This window comes from Panthera pardus, unplaced genomic scaffold, assembly GCF_024362965.1.
Source record: "Panthera pardus isolate Hobbes unplaced genomic scaffold, ASM2436296v1 HiC_scaffold_22, whole genome shotgun sequence".
Classification (NCBI taxonomy): domain Eukaryota; kingdom Metazoa; phylum Chordata; class Mammalia; order Carnivora; family Felidae; genus Panthera; species Panthera pardus.
Genome location: NW_026526788.1, coordinates 69,163,819 through 69,181,726, shown reverse-complemented (window position 1 = coordinate 69,181,726; position 17,908 = coordinate 69,163,819). Strand labels below are relative to the sequence as shown.

The window sequence follows — 17,908 nt, the reverse complement described above, 5'->3', positions numbered from 1 at the left end:
ACAGAACAGGAACAATGGGCAGAACGATTAGCAATCATGAGAGCATGGGGTAAACTGTGCCGAGGAGTCTGCACCTGTGTCTGTCTGGGAAGTTCTCAAAAACACGGGCCAAGGGAAAGGCTCTCTAAGTTCGATATCAAATTCAACGTTAGCATTCACCAGAAAGAAATGCAAACAGGAATAGGGGATATGGTTCCTTGTCATCAGCCTGTAACATTAACTTGAATTTGAAGCATCATTTTCAAAGCTGGGCACACGGTTGCATCTGAGCTAGAGCTGTATGGTTGTTCTGCCCCCTGATACGTGGCCATCCAGGGTCTTCTGTATTCTGCATCTTTGGGAAGTATCCTCAGCCTCACCCCTAGAGTTCAGGTAGGGTTGACCCCAATTCTCTGATTCCACAGGTAGACATATGACCCAGGCAGGCCCAGGTAATCACAGCTCTCTATTCCTTGCACAGGTATTTGTTCAGGAACTGGCACATCGCCGGAGCCAGATAGAGACCTCTGGGGATTTTTTTTTTTTCTGGAAAGTCAAGAAAAAGGTACTCTCTTTACTGGGATTGATTGTAGGGACAATGGAAGCCTAGAACAGCCAGAGGCCATTCTTATCACCCTGCAGGATGGCAACCTGCCTGAAAGATGCCAACATAGAGGAACACAGTGTCCAGAGATGAGGAAAAGAGATTGATTCCTAAAAGCATTATTTGGACCCTTGGATCCTGCTGCGTGCAGGAAGAGTCACACTGAAACTTCCCAGTCACAGGGGTCAAACAATTTCCTTTGGATTTCAGCAAGTTTGGTTGAGACTTCTCTCACTTCAACCATACTGATTTTACTGAGGTGCAGTGTCCCTCTCCACCCCACCCCATTCATGTCCACCCAGAACCTCAGAAGGTGACCTCAGTTGGAAATAGGGTCTTTGCAGATGCAATCTGTTAAGGATCTTGAGATAAAATTAGGGTGGTGTAGGGTGGGCCCTAGATCCAGTGACTGGTGTTTTTATAGGAAGACAGGACACAGAAAGACACAGGGAATAAGGCCATGTGAGAGGTTGGTAGCAGAGACTGAAGAGATTTGGCTAGAAGCCAAGGAATGCCTGGGGCCACAGAATCTGGAAGAGGTAAGGAAAGATTCTTCTCTAGAGCCCTCAGAAGGAACATGGCCCTGCTGACTCCCTGACTTCAGACGTCAAGCCCCTAGAACTGTGACAATAAATTGCGGTCGTTTTAAGCCACTCAGTTTGTGATACTTCATTATGGCAACCCCAGGACACAGATACATGGGAGTTTTGGATCCAGAACAGGATATGGACCCGGCCATCTTGGCTTGGCCTTTCTGAGGACTGGTCTCCATGTCTCCACCCACGTTTCCAAGGCTGCATCACATATTCACTTTGGGACTGTACAAAGTCTTCCTCTAAGGGCAGGAGAGTCCCAGCCTGGTTCCCTGGAAAGTTTGACCCGAGCTGTGGGGCCCCTAATCTTTAGGAGCTGTTGTTTCTTTCATCTCAGAATGAGAATTTCCATTCATGAACAGAGCGGGCAGCTGCCCAAAGCCACACGGGATGGGGGACCTGAGAGGACTTGTCTCATAAGACTCCTGCCTCTGGGATAAGGCATTTAAAACAGGAGGAGAACCAGGGCACCTGGGTGGCTCAGTCGGTCGAACATCGGACTCTCGATTTCGGCGCAGGTCGTGATCCCAGGGTGGTGGGATCAAGTCCCATGGCAGGCTCTACCCTGAGTGTGGAGCCTGCCTGAGAGTCTCTCCCGCGCTCCCTCTGCCCCTCTCCCCTGCTCGTGCATGCGCGTGCACGCTCTCTCTCTCTCAAATAAAAATAAATAAGTAATTAATTAAAAAAAATTAAAACAAAAATAAGAGGAAAACCAGATGTCATCTCTGGGCCAACTTACTAAGCCATCGCCCACCATTCATCGTCCACACTTCCTGACCTAAGACGAGGAGAAGTGGGTTATCCGGCAGCCCTGAGGGAACAGGGCACAGGAGGGATACATTTTGATAGGTGGAGAAACGAGCACGCTCCAGCGAGGAACCCAGGAGACAGGGACGGGTGCCTGAGCCCTGGCACACCTAGGTTAGGTCCTGAGTGAGGACCAGAGTAGCTTACCCCCACTTCCAAATTTCTACTTAGTTCAACAGGGATCAGCAACTGTCTTCTTGTAAAGGGATGAGGGAGCAAATGTATTAGTTTACAAAGGACCACACACTGGGGGCTTCAACAACAGAAATTTCTCGGTCTCACAGTTCTGGAGGCTAGAAGCTAGAGACGGAGGTATTGGCAGGTTGGCTCCTCCAAAGGCGGAGGGAGAATCTGTTCCACGCCTCTCCCCTGCTGCTGGTGGTGCGCTGGCAATATTTGGGGTGCCTGTGTCACCCTGATCTCCGTCTTGGCGATGGCCCTCTCCCTGTGCGTGTATCTGTGCCCGAGTTTCTTCTTTTTATAAGGACGCTATTCTTACCGCATTAGGGGAGCACCCTGCCGTAGTATGCCTCATCTTAACCAGTAACGTCAGCCTATTTCCCAATAAGGTCACGTCCCACGGTCCTGGGGTTAGGGCTTCGACACATGAACTTGGGGGGCCAGAGGGTTAGAGGAGAACACATTTCAACTCACGACACTAATATTCAGGCTTTGTGGAGCATGTGGTCTCTGTTGCAAGTGCTAGCTTTGCCCTTTGTGGCGCGAAGGCGGCCCTAGACAACGTAAGCGGGCAAGGGTAGCTGTGTTCAAAGAAAACTTCCTTTTAGGAAACGGGAGTTTGAATTTCATATACTTTCCATATGTCAAAAAAATTATTTTGATTTTTTCAATCATTTAAAAACATAAAGGGGGGGCTCAGTCCCGGGTGGCTCAGTCGGTTGAGGGTCCGCCTTCAGCTCAAGTCAGGATCTCGTGGTTCCTGAGTTCGAGCCCCACATGGGGCTCTGTGCTGTCAGCCTGTCGGCACAGAGCCCGCTTCGGATCCTCCGTCCCCCTCTCTCTGCCCCTCTCCCGCTTGCGCTCTCCCAAAAATAAATATTAAAGAAAAGAAACAACGTAAAGTGATTTTGGTCCTGTGGGCCATACAAAACCAGGCAGTGGGGCTAGCTGCAGTTTGCTCGCTCCTGGTCTAACAGCTAAAAGCTACGGAAGGCTGGCCCTTTTCTGCTGGAGAACAGGGTGGTCCTCGGGCCACGCGCAGACAGGTATGGCCGGTTTGGCCAAGTCCTTCCGAAGAAAAAAGGTAACACGAGAGTCCCAGCCCTGTGGGAGCTCAGGGTGTCACGATGAGCAATCAATCACAGAAACCTGACAACAAAGGCCATCATTAGAGCAATGCCAGCGCAGGCCAATTTGTTGTGTGGATTTGCCTGGGGTGGGTTTCAGCTCCTTCCCAAGCAACTTCGGCTCCCCCAACCACAGGGAGAACGGGGATTAGTTCATTAAAGATGGTAAGGCACTTTGGAAGGTAAAAGCCCTTTACATGCGGGCGGTCGGCAAATAATTCTGTGAGAGAGGATGCCATTTCAGGAAAGGTGAGAGGCGGGAAGAAAGTTGTCTAGAGGTCGGAGAAGTTGCCTGGGAAACTTCCAGAGGCTGGTTGGGAAGGTGGAGGAAGGCAGCAGTCCAGGAAGCCGCCGCCTCCTCAAGCTCGCCAAGCTTCTTGTTCCCACAGGCTGGCGTCTATCTGGGCCTCACAGCGACACTCCCCAGCAGGGCTTCCTTCTCTCTGAGGTGGCCGCATGGACATCAAAGGCGGGAGGAGGGGGTCCCGTTGGCTGGCTCAGGGATGCCTTCCCAGCCTGGGAAGGCAGCCAGCAAGTACCTGTCAGAGCTCACTGATAAGACCGACGGGTTTTGATCAGTAATCTGCGGTTACGTTGCGCTCTGTTGCCAAATGTGGACATCAAATTTCAGTTTGGGCGCCACGGCCACCGCCATTCTCAAATATGGACTCCACCATGGCGAGGGGCCTGGAGGGTGGCTTTGCTGGTGACTGGGCTTTCAGATAGAATCAAAGTGCTTAGAAAAAACTTGAAAGGAATGAAATAATGATGCTCTAGAAACGCATGATATACTTAAACCCTCACAGGTTTGCAGACCGCTAGAGCTGGCGGAGGTCTCCACACCCTGGGCAGGACTCTTGGTTACAGAGGTGAGGACCCTGTGGCCCTGACAGGCGAAGGGACGTGTCCAAGGTCAACCATTTGGGGGACAGTTGGGCCTTCAGACCCCCCAGGCCCATTCTTGTTTCACAGTAATGCTCAGGCTCATCCGAGCGGCCAGGGCCACCGTGGCGATGGCACGCGATAGCACTTCACAAACACGCTGCTTCTAAGGGGGCCCGTTTGACAAAATCAAGGAACACAACCTGGTGCATGCGTGACGGAAGACATGGCTCCCCAACTCCAGACTGAAGCTGAAGCCATAAACAAAGAGTTAACACGGAAGGCTCCTTCTCCCCGAAAATGAGATTACATAATTTAAAGGACCGCCCGTTTCTTTGATATTGTGTCCTGTCCACCGTTTCCATGTTCAAGTTCAAATGCCCTTCCTTTTACGGCATGATGGTGATAGTAGATGGTAGGTTTTTGCCTCGATGACCCTATTGGGACATCGGAAATACACTCTCCTTGGAAGTTAGTCTCTCTTACTAGGCAAAATAAAAAGTGGACAATCCTCTGTCCTCTCCAAAAATAAAAAATAAAAAAAAATAAGTCCCAATCAGAGAACCATGAAAGTTTTCGAATCTCGGAGCTAGAAAATCTGACCCGGCTGGACTCTCTGGGGATTCTTCCTCAGGCCTTGGCGGGGTGGTGTCCCTGGTGATGGGGGCGATGCCTCATCAAGGACTGAGCACAGACATAGCCACATCACACCTGCAGCTCGTACTCACTGGGCATTTACTCTGGGCCAGGTGCTGTTCTGGCCTCCTCTACACTTTGTTGAACCTTCACAACAATCCTGTGACGTGGAGACTATTCTCATCCCCACTTTCGCCAAGGCCTCAAATCACCCCCCTAATCTTATCTTCCACCCCTGCAGGACACCCCAATACTATGGTGGTTATTGATATAATCGGTTTGTCTTACGTCTTCTACCAGACTCTTCTTGGTTGTTTGAAGGGCAAGTCGTTGAAGTCTTCATCTTTTTTTTTTTAATCTTTTTTAATGTTTATTTATTCTTGAGAGAGAGACAGAGCGTGAGCAGGGGAGGGGCAGAGAGAGGGAGACACAGAATCCGAAACAGGCTCCAGGCTCTGAGCTGTCAGTAAAGAGCCCGACGCGGGGCTCGAACCCACAAACCGTGAGATCATGACCTGAGCCAAAGTCAGACGCCCAACTGACTGAGCCACCCAGGCACCCCTGAAATCTTCATCTTTATATGCTTCTCCATAGACAGAATAATGGGGTATGCTAGTTAATTTTGTTGAAAGTACAGAATGCTAATTAACCAAAGTCAACTCTTTTCTTAGTGCCCAGTGTAAATGCACAGTAAATGATTAAGATGATATTCATTAAAAAAAATTTTTTTTTTTACATTTTTTAACGTTTATTTATTTTTGAGACAGAGACAGAGCATGAATGGGGCAGGGTCAGAGAGAGACGGAGACACAGAATCTGAAACAGGCTCCAGGCTCTGAGCTGTCAGAATAGAGCCCAATGTGGGACTCGAACTCACAGACCGTGAGATCATGACCTGAGCTGAAGTCGGACGCTTAACTGGCTGAGCCACCCAGGCGCCACCCCAAAAAATTTTTTTAATGTTTATTTATTTCTGAGACAGAGAGAGACAGAACATGAGTGGGGAAGGGGCAGAGAGAGAGTGAGACACAGATTCCAAAGCAGGCTCCAGGCTCTGAGCTGTCAGCACAGAGCCCGACGTGGGGCTGGAACTCACAAAACGTGAGATCATGACCTGAGCCAAAGTCGGTCGCTCAACCGACTGAGCCACCCAGGCACCCCTAGATGAGGTTCATTTTTATTCAGTAGCATATTTCGTCAGTTTTCTTCAGTTATGGGCACATTGGCCATTGTCCTCTCTGCCTCTCTCTTCTAGGTAAATGCATGATCACCTGATCCCGCCTTGAATTCGGGGGAAAAGGGGAATGGCAATTGTCCTCTCACAACTGCCCGTCCCCCAGTGACCTCGAACAGCATGATTTTTTATTATGTCTACATCGCCTATCCTACAGATGAGGGAATATACTCTAGGAAGATGCCCGATCTGCAGAAGATTTAATTTAATGCATCTGTCGGAATAGAGTGCCTGACAGAAAAAAGCAGGTGAGAGAATTAGCTAGACGCACTGTGTGATCTTGGGAAAGGTCTAAAAGTCTCTTTTCATCCGTGAAATGTAATAAAGGAATCTCTCCCAAGCATTCTCGGCACAGGGTGTGGGCAGCACACGGGACTGTGTTCTAGACACTCTTAAAAAGGCAGGGTGTCCTTTTGTGGTCTTGGATGTCTATTGCATGTGTGATGTCATCTAATGTCACAATGATCCTGACTTATGACAACCCAGATTTGGTGGCTCAGGCCTACCCAGGGAGAAGCCAAAGCCCACTTCAGATGTAGCCGTGGTCAAGTTCTCAGCACAAGGCAGCCAACACGATGACAGGCCAGGATGACCCCTTTCCCAGCTCCCAGTTTAGGTGCTTCTCCCCCACGCCCCACCCCCTCCTGCTGGGTGCCCTGAGGTTCCCCACTCCCACTGGGTCCTGCCCCTGTATTGTGAGCAGCCTCACTGCCCTGCTCAGCTGGCCACCTGCTGTTCCTCCTGGCTGGGGGGCCCCCCACCCTTCCATCCTCCAGAGAAGCCATTTGGACAGAAGCTGATCGGCTCCTTTCATTTCTGGAGCCAAACCGCCCGCATTCGAACCCGGGATCTGCCACACACCAGCTGTGCAAGTTGCTTCATTATTTCTCGGAGGTTAAGTCCTTTTGCCACGTTTGCGTGAGAAGGTGAAAATGTTCTTATTTTATGGTGTGATGGTGATAGTAGATGGCAGTGTTCTTCCCAGTGTCCCTACCTGGACATTGGGAATGTACTCTCTCTGGAAACTACTCTCTCCTGGCAGCACAGAACGTGGACAATCCTCCTTTGGTCCTCTACTGAAAAAGAGAAACAAAAGCACCAACGCAAGGAATCTGGAAGCTCCGAAGAACCACTGCTTCGGTTTCCTCATTAGAAAAAAAATGGAACGGGGGTGCCTGGGTGATTTCAGCTCAGGTCAAGATCCCAGGGTCATGGGTTTGAGCCCTGCTTAAGATTCTTTCTCTTTCTCTCTCCCTCTGCCCCTCTCCCCCACTCGTGCTCTCTCTCTCTCAAATAAATAAATAAATAAATGGCCAATAATAGCAGTACCTCAACGAATTACATTAATAAATAAGTTAATTCCACATGAAGGTCTTAGGTCAGTGCTTGGTAATAGTAACTGCTCAGTATGTAAGTGTAAGAATTATTATTATTCTACTCTATTAGGACTCACAGATTTCCCCACAATGTGCCCTGCACCTCTTTCCTGTTTGGCTGCTCCCCCTCCAGTAGACAGCTCCCCCCGCCCCCCCTCCGCCCCCCCCCCCCCCTCAGGTGCCTTGGCCTGGAAAGCCTGCAGATTTCTCTCCAATTCCTGCAGGGTGCATCCTGCTGCTGACCCTGATTAGCTTGCCTCCGTGGGTCCAGGCTTGAGCCACGCTCCCGGTAGCCCCATCTTCAGCAGCTACTAAGTTACCCAGGAATGTGGAGGCTGCCTCTTCCGGCTCTGTTATAGTTTCCCTGGGGACACCCCCTGACAGCCGAGATGCCTCTTTGGAAACATGGCTGGTTGAGATTGCATTGGTGGAGACGCAGCTGCCTCGGCTTTTGTGATGAGCTCTAACATTATTTCTCTGCAAGATATGATGTTAGATACTTATCTCCTAATTGTGATGGATTTACACCTTTTTTTCTTTCTGGATGTCAGGAGGAAGGAACATTTTGGCAGTGGTTTATCAGCTACCTGTATCTCTGTCAACTCTTGAGGGATGTGGTTACAATTTCTAGATTATGACTTTTCTGTCTTGTCCAGATTTGGCTCTGTGGCAAGCTGAATGATATCTGAATCATATCCCCATGGTGCCGGTTCTGAGGCTGCTTCTCCTCAGTCCTTTTCCCGTTCCTTTATTGCTTTTCTCTGCAGCATAGAGAGGCTGCTGCCTGCCGCCATGCCACTCTGTGTCGACTGGCTTCCTGCCGCATTCAGCCAATGGGAGGCACTGGGAGGACACAGGGGGCGGGAGGCAGAGAGAAGCCAGGGTATTCTTCCCTTTCTTTCTCTGCCTTCTCTGCAGCTCCGTTTCTACTGTGGCTCCTGGCAGGCCTCTATATTTCCAGCTTCCATCAGGTGACCCCAGTCTTGGGCTCCGGGCACCCTGCTCTGCCCCTGGTCCCTCCATTCCATTCCATTCCATTCCATTCCACCTCCTGCTGGTGCTAATCCCTGGGCTACTCCGTTTTCCTGGCCGGAGAGCACATGATGCCCCCAGAGAGGCATGCACTGTGTGCTCAAACTTATGACATGTCCTTCATAATCTTTTCCCTTACACTGATTTTTACATACCCCAGAGCAGCATTAATCATTTTAGAGCAGGGAAACTCCAGGTTAAGAAGGCCTCCTCTGAAGGCTTATTAACCATCAGCAGGATGGTTGACTCATAGCTCTTTGTGGGGGAGGAGGCTGGGGTGGGGTGATGATCAGATCGCAGGATCTCCAGGTCTGTGCCAGGTGAAGCCACGTCACCTGCTGGCCTGACAACACGTGTTATTCTAACTGAGGAAGGGGCCGAGGGATATCCAGTCCAAGGGCATCAGGAGTGGGGACTGGGAGAATCCGGAGTGCCTGACCGTTTTCTAGACTGGCGGGGCGGGGGGAGGTGGGGGGCGTGCTGCTCCTGCTTGCCACGGGGCTCAAAGTGGGCTTCGCACAGCTGGATCTTCTGATTTGCCAACAGAAGCCAGAAATTGTGTTCTTTCTGTGAAACCTCCAAGTTTTAAACATTGGCAACCAAGTAAAAGTTTTCCAAAGCACTGAGTGGCCAAACAAAGCACATCTGTCTGTGGGGCAGAGCGGGCCTGTGGGTGTTCAGTCTGTGACCTCTGACTGGTTATTAAGGAACAAATGAAAAAAGGGGGTGGGTGAGTGAGAGCATCTTGCCCTACTACTGTACTGGGGATTCCCTTGGAGGCCCTCCTGACCCTGCAGAAGTGTGAAGTTCAACCTCGAGAGAAGCATCAATAACCAGGGTCTACACTGAGTGTATCCAGCTTAGCCCATAACCGATTCCTAACTACCGGGTCGAAGGCCAGCGAGAGGTCAACAGAAGCCACAAACCAGCTTGTGTGTGCCTTGCGGACCTCTCGCAGGGTGATGAAAAGCACAGGCAGAGGTCGGCCGGACCCCACATCTGCAGCCCCCTTGACCTTCACAGCCTGCAGAATGCACGGAAGAGCCCAGCTGGTGATTCTCATGGAGGATGGTGTACATCTTACATGCAACATCTTATAAGCCAGTAGGCCTGGGATGGGAAACCAAGCGGTTTCTATTGGAGGGTAAGTGGCAAAGAGGGACTTGCAGTCTACCGAGTGATCTTGTGACAAACAAGTAAATGTGCCTCAGTTTCCCCATCTCTAAAACAGTGGTAAATATATGTGACCCAAGCACTCCTGATGCTGAGGACTATGCCTTTGGACTTGATAAAAAGATAGAACATAAATTGCTGAGGAGTGGCCTTCGAACATATTCTGAGGTTCTTTATTTAGCTGCAACGCAGAGGAAAACCAACCCTTACTTAGGAGGGATCTTTAAAAGAACTGAGCCAAAATCAGCCTGAATGTTACAAAGGGGGAGCCACTTTTTTTCCCTGTCATCCTTTGGAGGGACTGCCCTCAAGCTCCTTGGCCTTAATTTTCAAAAGTGGGTGGTGGAATCCACCCTTTAACTGGCTACCAGACAACACGAAGGCACCTAATTACCAATATAAGGCAGTGCCACCCAGGTCCTTGCCAGAGGGAACAACCTCAAAGTTCCCTGCCGAACCTCTGTCAGAAGTCCAGCGGAGAGATACGGGGTTGATCGAGGAGCTTCATGGAGGGGGTCCATCTCTCCTGGAGACACTAGGGTCTCTCTCTGGAGCAGCAGAGCCCCCGGGGGGGGGGCCATCTGGATGGTGGTGTTTAGGTTCACACATGCGCTCTCACCTGTTTCTTGGCGCGATGCCACTGGCATGCACAGAGGAACAGTAAGAAACAGCCCTGTGGAGCTCATATTTCCTGTAAGGATGCTCTTGAACATGTTGTTTATTACCCTGCACAGCGTGTGTCCCTGCAATGAGGTCCCATGGGAAGGTGTTCTTTCTCGTCGGGGTAGGGGAAAGAGCCATGTTTTTATCTTATGGATATTGACTCATGTAACTGAAACCATCTTCCTCTTCAACTTGGCTGCCAGAATGCCTAGAGATAGATTTGTGGCCCACCTCTCACAAATGTATAGGCTGTTCCAAGTCTGTGTGCTAACTAACCTCACTCCGGGCTTCATTTTATATAGAGAAAATCTATTGTATATATTTAGGTAATTTGCTATAAATCCTTTTGGGACCAAGACAGGTTTACACATAGGCACCGAAGAACTAAGGCAACGAAAGGAATTCACATCCTCGTGGGTTGGCTACTTTAATGACTCTGGCTTGATTTTTCCTCTTAGCCCCAAACAATTCTATACCATGTGATACTTGGAAGGCGAGTTCGCACGTTTACGAAAACAATAGGATTTTTCCATTTTTCCCTTGAATCTCCTTTCGTGGCGAGCACGGGGAGATTTCCAGAACAAACCAACTTGGGACTGGGGGCCCCTGGGTTTCTCCTTAGCCAAGTGCAATGGATCGCGGGTCCCTTTTGTTCTGGGATTTACTTCAATTGTCTTAACAACATGGACCTCTTTTGTGAAACCCGAAGGCGTTCCCAGCGAATGTTGGCTGCAAACACACGAGCCGAAATGTTACCACGGTCACGGCTCTTCCTTGAACAATCTAAAGCATATTTCTCTCTGTATATATTTGGTTTTTCAGATGCTTTCAAGCCCAGAAAACAATCATAGCTGAGGCCATTTCTGAGATGGCAACTAAAGGAACCTACTCGGAGACAGATAAAAATAATGAGAATCTTTCTGTCAGGAAAGATTTAGAAAATATCACTGGCATTATTAAAATTTAATTTTTTACTCGGCTTTTTGGTTCCCCTTTCCGGTGATAACGAGCAGGACTGCACACCTCCGCCTTGCTGGTACTTGTTTTGTGCAATAAATTCAGCCTTCCAGTCTGAAGACATTTCAGACAACAGTTTTGACTGCTATAGGCTTATTTTTTACCCTGTGCTCTGCTTTGAGTCTTCTTATAAAAACCAGTTCATGAGATAATTTTCCACAAGGCCAGTGGAACTAATAAAAATCAATTTTGCCCAACTGGTTCAGAGAAATCTTGGGAATAGCTAAGGCAGAGCTGGAAAAAAGAAAAAAAAAGGAAAAAAAAAAAGAATCAATGTATTCACTAATGGTTTACTTGATAGAGAACTATCAAATTAGCTGACAGGAGATGCTTGGCTGTAGGGATTCTCCTTTCGGCCTGAACAGAACACCTTTTAAGAGTCTAGGAGAAGCTTTTCTTCCCAGTGGTTGAAGATACTCGAGAGCAGTAATTCTGAGCTGCCCATGCCTTGGGTGACAACATGGCTGACTTCAGGCCTGACAGATGGTAACCTCAGTTGCGGCCTTGTCAGACCCTCTTTTTATGCAGACAAACTGGTCTTATGAACAGGTGGGCTGAGTTTTACACAATTTTCTCCCAGGCTACAGGATCAGTGGGCTAGGGACCGAGTGCATTCGGATACATCGGGTTCTTGAGACAACCTCATTGTACCTCCGCCATGACCCCCGAGTTTGGCTTCTTGCCAATGGAAGTAGGCTTCCAAAGGGGGCACCTCTTTTATCTTCTGGAAATGAGCAGCGTGGGGTGGCATGCAGAACACTTTCTCTGAAACACATGCCTTAACTACCTCCTATATTTCATTAGTTTGTGATACTAGTTGATATGGCCAAAGACAAATGGCAAGCCTTTGTGCAGGGGGGAAAAAAGACTGGAAGGAAACGTAGCTAAGCGTTACCAGTGTTTGTATGTGGGTGGTAGGTGTTTTTCTATCTTTAGGTAATTGTACATTTTCTCCAACTGTTGATTATTATGTATATAATTATTATTTAAAATGCCACTCACCTAAGAATTGAGTAAATTGAAAAAGGAAACATAATTTATTCACAATGTAACAAGAGAGGGAATGTGTGAGAAAAAGAAAAATAATGGTAAAGTTTATTTTTTATCTTTTTTTGTGCCTTATGGTATTTTAAGTACTTTACACAAATTCTTTTAAATCTCATAGGAGATATATGACAAAGGTGTCAATGTTGTTTTCTAGAGGAGGAAACTGAGGCTTAGGGAGGTTAATTAAAAATTTTTTTAAAAATGTTTTTATTATTTATTTTTGAGACAGAGAGAGACAGAGCGTGAGCAGGGGAGAGGCAGAGAGAGAGGGAGACACAGAATCTGAAGCAGGCTCCAGGCTCTGAGCTGTCAGCACAGAGCCCGACGTGGGGCTTGAACTCACGGACCGTGAGATCATGACCTGAGCTGAAGCCGGATGCTTAACGGACTGAGCCACACACCCAGCCGCCAAAAAAAAAAATTTTTTTTAATGTTTATTTATCATTGAGAGACAGAGAGAGACAGAGCGTGAGCAGGGGAGAGGCAGAGAGAGAGGGAGACACAGAATCTGAAGCAGGCTCCAGGCTCCGAGCGGTCAGCACAGAGCCCGACGCGGGGCTTGAACTCACAAACCGCAAGATCATGAAATGTGCTGAAGTCAGACCCTTAACCGACTGAGCCACCCGGGCGCCCCTTTAGGGAAGTTAATTTGCCCACGATCACACAGCAAGTCAGTGGCAAAGTTGGTATTTAATATCAGGTCTGATTTCAAAGACCATGTACCATGCATGGTGTGAGGAACAATCTCTGGCATTATGTTGCATCTACATTCTGGCTCATTTTGCATTTATGAATAAAATCAGGGATAACAACATCTGTTCTTTTTTTCCCCTACCTTATAGGTTCTTGTGATGTTCAAATTAGATCATGCATGTAAAAACAAAAAATGCAAAGTTTTGCTCAAAGGAATATGGTGATATGATAATATTTCATGTAACACCAGTGAATTGAGACTGGCCACAAATGTTATTCGGATACTGATAATTCTCAAAGAAAAAGTACGCTGGGGCACCTGGGTGGCTCAGTCGGTTAAGCGTCTGATTTTGGCTCAGGTCATGATCTCATAGCTTGTGGGTTCCAGCCCCGCGTTGGGCTCTGTGCTGACAGTTCGGAGCCTGGGGCCTGCTTTGGATTCTGTGTCTGCCTCTCTCTCTCTCTCTGGCCCTCCCCCTGCTCATGCTCTCTCTCTCTCTCCCTCTCAAAAATAAACAAACATTAAAAAACAGAAAAAAAAGTACTAGAATACAATTAATACTAAAACTACATGGAACAAATTTGTTCTTGATGATTCAGAAGGTGTCAGAGGATCTTGAACTATTGTACTCAGCATAAAGACCACCAATTTTCTTGCCCATAATATATTAGCTAAAAAGCAAAGGTTGTAAGTAGTGTGTATACTACGACCCCGATTTTGCAAAAAGAAAAATACACACATAAGCTTAAAGTAATGATTGCGGCTAAGTGTTGGGATCACGGAGATTAAAAAAAAAAATATCTCACATTTTCCAAATTAGTTTCCGTAACGAATTATGCACTTATTTTTACAATCAGACTCAGTCCCTGCATACATACACAAAAACATCACCTTCGTCCTTGGATACGATTGCAAAATAAATTCTGAGCTTTGTGGTTGTTTGAATTCTGGTGAAATAAAAGTTTCTTTGGAATGCATTTCAAATCTTAAAATGAGGAGGGTAGACACCTCGTTTTCTTTACCCAAGTCGGGCTCGGTTCTCTTGAGGGTTTCTGCCACATGCAACTTGACTGCGAATCATCAGAGGTCAAGAAACAAGAGACAACACAGTGCACTCTGAGAACAAGAAAACCTGCCGGGGACTGCCATGATGTTGACAGGACAGGAGCGCCTGGTCTGATTTCTAGAATGACCTGATCATCTGCATGGTGCTCTGAAGGGGACCCGGGCCTCTGGTCTAAGACACAAGCAGCAGCTTAGCAGAAAGGTGTCGCCCCGTTTGGAAAAACAAGGCCTGGTTCAGATTTCAAGCAGTGCCACCAAGGAAGCTATTTTTAAGTATCTAATTGCATTTGTAGCATCTGGCATTTTGCACGCTCCATTTTTATGACTTCAGCATGATCCATGTTCCCTAAGACAAACAAACAAAAGAAAGATCAAGTGTGGGACACTGGGAGTCATGTTGAATATTCCCAGTATAGAAATATTATAATATGCCCTGGAGATTATTCCAGGGCCAAATAAAACATTACCCAACGTACAGAACGTCAGAATGAGGACTGCTTGGCAGTGGAGGAGAGCAGGGATTTACTTCATTTATTAGGCCAGTACACAGCCTCAGATGCTAACATGCCCTGATAGGAAATGCCAACATTTCAACTTGAATCAAGACTGGAGCCCATAACATCGACACTTTGCCTTTCAGCAGAAGATCACAAACAGCACAAATCCGGGTTTCTTGTACTAATTGGGGAGGTTTTCTAATTTGCTTATGAGAGCTGCCTCGTGTCGAGCTAATCTTCCTCCAGTTACCTCCTAACACTGTCTGAAATAATCCGCTTACTCCTGGTCTGTCCGCAGTACTTTATATCAAATAACGCTCGCTTCCTTCACGCAGCCGCAGCAAAAGGCAGCCGCAGCCCCGGCCCTGGGCTTTTTCGCGTGTGACAGGGACCGTGGCCGCCTCTACAGGCAGGAGCGGCCTGGGGCCCAGGAACCAGGGTGCAGCAACGCTTTGGGATGAGTTACAAGGACGGGATGTGTGCTAAACGGCGCTAATTAACAACCAAAGGCATAACCTGATAACTGTTTCGAAAAGACTGCGGCTGATAATTTTGCTTTCTCAGACAGGCAGGCAAAATATTTCGGGGTGTTCACCAGCCTATGTGCTTAGTACTCGCAACGTCCCAACTTGGTTTAAGAAAACCTTTTTTTCCCTAGATATAGCACCCCCCCCCCCCCCTTTTTAAAGGTTCACGTAAACACTTAATGATCGAGCCAGGAGGCTTCGCTGATATGGGTGGGCAATGCCACTGTGTTAGCATCACTGCCCTTGTCTGGACTCAGCTTTCATGTGTTAGAGTTTTAAAGAATTTTAGGGATGGAGATGTTTTAGTTTTCATAAAGCAGAACGGCTTTGAGTTCTGAGGCTCGTAAAATATGTTGTAAGTGCACGTGTGTGAAAATCCCCAGCCAACAGAATCCGTGCTGGGCTGCGGGTGAAGCATGGTACCCGGGCGAGAGCCAGGCTCCCATCCCCGGGGAGCTCGGCTGTGTGACTTTAGGGAGAACACAGTCCCCTTCTGGGCCCCCATTTCCTTCTCCGCAAAGTGTTGGGGGTGTGCAAGTGCGTAAGAACTGAGGGAATTCTAAGCTTCCCTCTGCCACTAAGAGTCTGAAGTCATTAACTGAAAGGTGTTTGCTCATTTTGCTATAAATGTGTCGATTCCAAACGTTTTTGGTTTTTTTTTTTAACATTTATTTTTGAGAGACAGAGACAGAGCAGGAGCAGGGGAGAGGCAAAGAGAGAAGGAGACACAGAATTAGAAGCAGGTTCCAGGCTCTGAGCTGTCAGCACAGAGCCCGACGCGGAGCTCGAACCCGGGAACCGCCAGATCGTGACCTGAGCCGAAGCCGGACGCTCAACCGGCCGAGCCCCCCCGGGGGGCCCTAAATGTGTCTGTTCTAAACCAGCAGACCCAGTACGTCTCCCTCCCTTGTATGCAACACATATTTGAAAACATTTTTCCTCACATTTTCAGAGGTTCCTGAAGAGGGAAAAAGTTATATTGTTTAATCCTACTTTATAGGAGTTTGCTCTTTTATTAGAAAACAGACCGAGAACCGTGATCGGTAAGGTATCTGTACCCAAAGTGGGGGCGGGGGGGACGGGAGGGGAAGGAAAAAAGCGGCTTGCCTTCAAGTGCCTTGTGGAAATGTATAAAACAAGCAGCGAGATAGTCCTTTGCCAAACACTGTCATAAATTTTTTATTTGGCAGCTAACGTTCTCACTGGTTTTCTTGGCAGCAACTGGGACCTTTAGCAAGAAAGGTGCAGGAGAAAAATACCTTGTTTAGAGATGTTTTCAACACTTTCTGGGATTTTTCAGAACTTCTGCCTGCAGCACATTTTTACAACTATGGTCTCCAATCACCTGATGAGTGGGTGGTGGGGTTTAAACTTTTTTCTTTAAAAAAAAAAAAAAAAAGAGAATATAGAGAGAAAAAGTGAACAAGCAGAGGTACCCCCCTCTGGCCTTCCACTGAGCCCGTCTTTCTTATTTTTCGTGGTAGGCATTTCTGATATTCAAGTGCTTAGTCTTCTCTGTCTAGACAAAAAACTGAAAGTAATATCAGGATGTACCTTTTGTTGGGCCTGATACTATCTATATTGTATTCCCAGATGACAGAGATTAAATGAAAGTGAAACAAGCTGACAACTAGCCCATTTTTCTTCAACAGTTCTGTCGAAAACAGGTCCCACCTGTTGCCTTTGGGTCAGTTCATGGGCAAAAAGGCTGCCTTGAATTTCAGCGGGCGTAAGCCCACGCAGAGAAGACTTGGGGGTCAAACTCTAGAGGGTGGAACGAACAAAAGGATGAGGTCTTTCGTTACAATCACATCCTGCAGACTTGATACAAATACACATTTTATTTTATGTGCTTAGGTTTTTAAAGATCTTTTTTTTAAAGCATTTTAATTTTTTATTATTTTTTTAATGTTTGTTTATTTTTGAGAGAGAGACTTTGCACAAGCAGGGGCAGGGCAGAGACAGGAGACAGAGGATCTGAAGCGGGCTCTGTGCTGACAGAAGACAGCCCGCTATGGGGCTGCAACTCATGAACCGTGAGATCATGACCTGAGCTGAAGTTGGATGCTTAACCAAATGAGCCACCCAGGAGCCCCTTCTTTTTACGTAAACTCCACACCCAGTGTGGGGCTCGAGCTCACAACCCTGAAATCAAGAGTCACATCCACTGACCGAGCAAGGCTGGCGCCCCCAAACACGCACTTAATAGAGACTAGCAAGACTCCTTTCTACTGGGGGACTTCCAGCAATGAGTGAAGAGGTCGGTAAGTTCACTCTCCCTGAACAAGTATAAAACTGGACAATTGTTAAAACAATCCTCTCAGTGCTCTGGATAATGAGCAAAGGCAAAAAAGAAATTGAGAAGTGTTTATTCATAGAAAGCTGGGAGAACTTTGTGTAAGAACATCCTCACCGCTTCCCCTAGCTCAGCTGGCTAGAATGATGGCTTTGCCAGGGTGGGGCTGCCAGAGAAAGCGGACTTGACCTGGAGCAGAAGGCAAGAGCCAAGCCCAGTGGCACCGACAGAAAAAGTAGCAAACCTGATAGGGAACTACACAAGGGAAAACCCAGAGTTCCGCTAGCTTGAGGTCACAGTTTTGGTTTGGTGAGTGACAGATCAACCAAAAATGTGACCGAGAGATCCTGGAAATGAGAGAGCCAGAAGGTGCCAGATAAGCTCTCTGCGCATCTCCTGTCGATCAGCAAAGTATGTGCACGTGTTGGGGAGATCGGAGAGACCCCAGGAAAAAGTCAAAGTCACGGCAGCCTTGAGTG

At 47.7% G+C, this 17,908-nt stretch overlaps 1 protein-coding gene across 6 annotated transcripts in view; it reads right to left on the bottom strand.

The window, feature by feature from the left end:
- The window catches only part of VTI1A (vesicle transport through interaction with t-SNAREs 1A), a 358,352-nt gene that overhangs the window by 17,521 nt on the left and 322,923 nt on the right, over positions 1-17,908 (bottom strand). Inside the window, exon 9 of one of the 6 annotated variants that reach the window (XM_019459445.2) lies at positions 13,630-14,455. The exons of the other annotated variants lie outside the window; for them this stretch is intronic. Within the exon in view, the coding sequence (XP_019314990.1) occupies positions 14,437-14,455 (19 nt within the window). The 3' untranslated portion in view covers positions 13,630-14,436. Of the gene's footprint in view, positions 1-13,629; positions 14,456-17,908 lie in introns of those variants that run through there. 6 annotated transcript variants of the gene reach the window in all.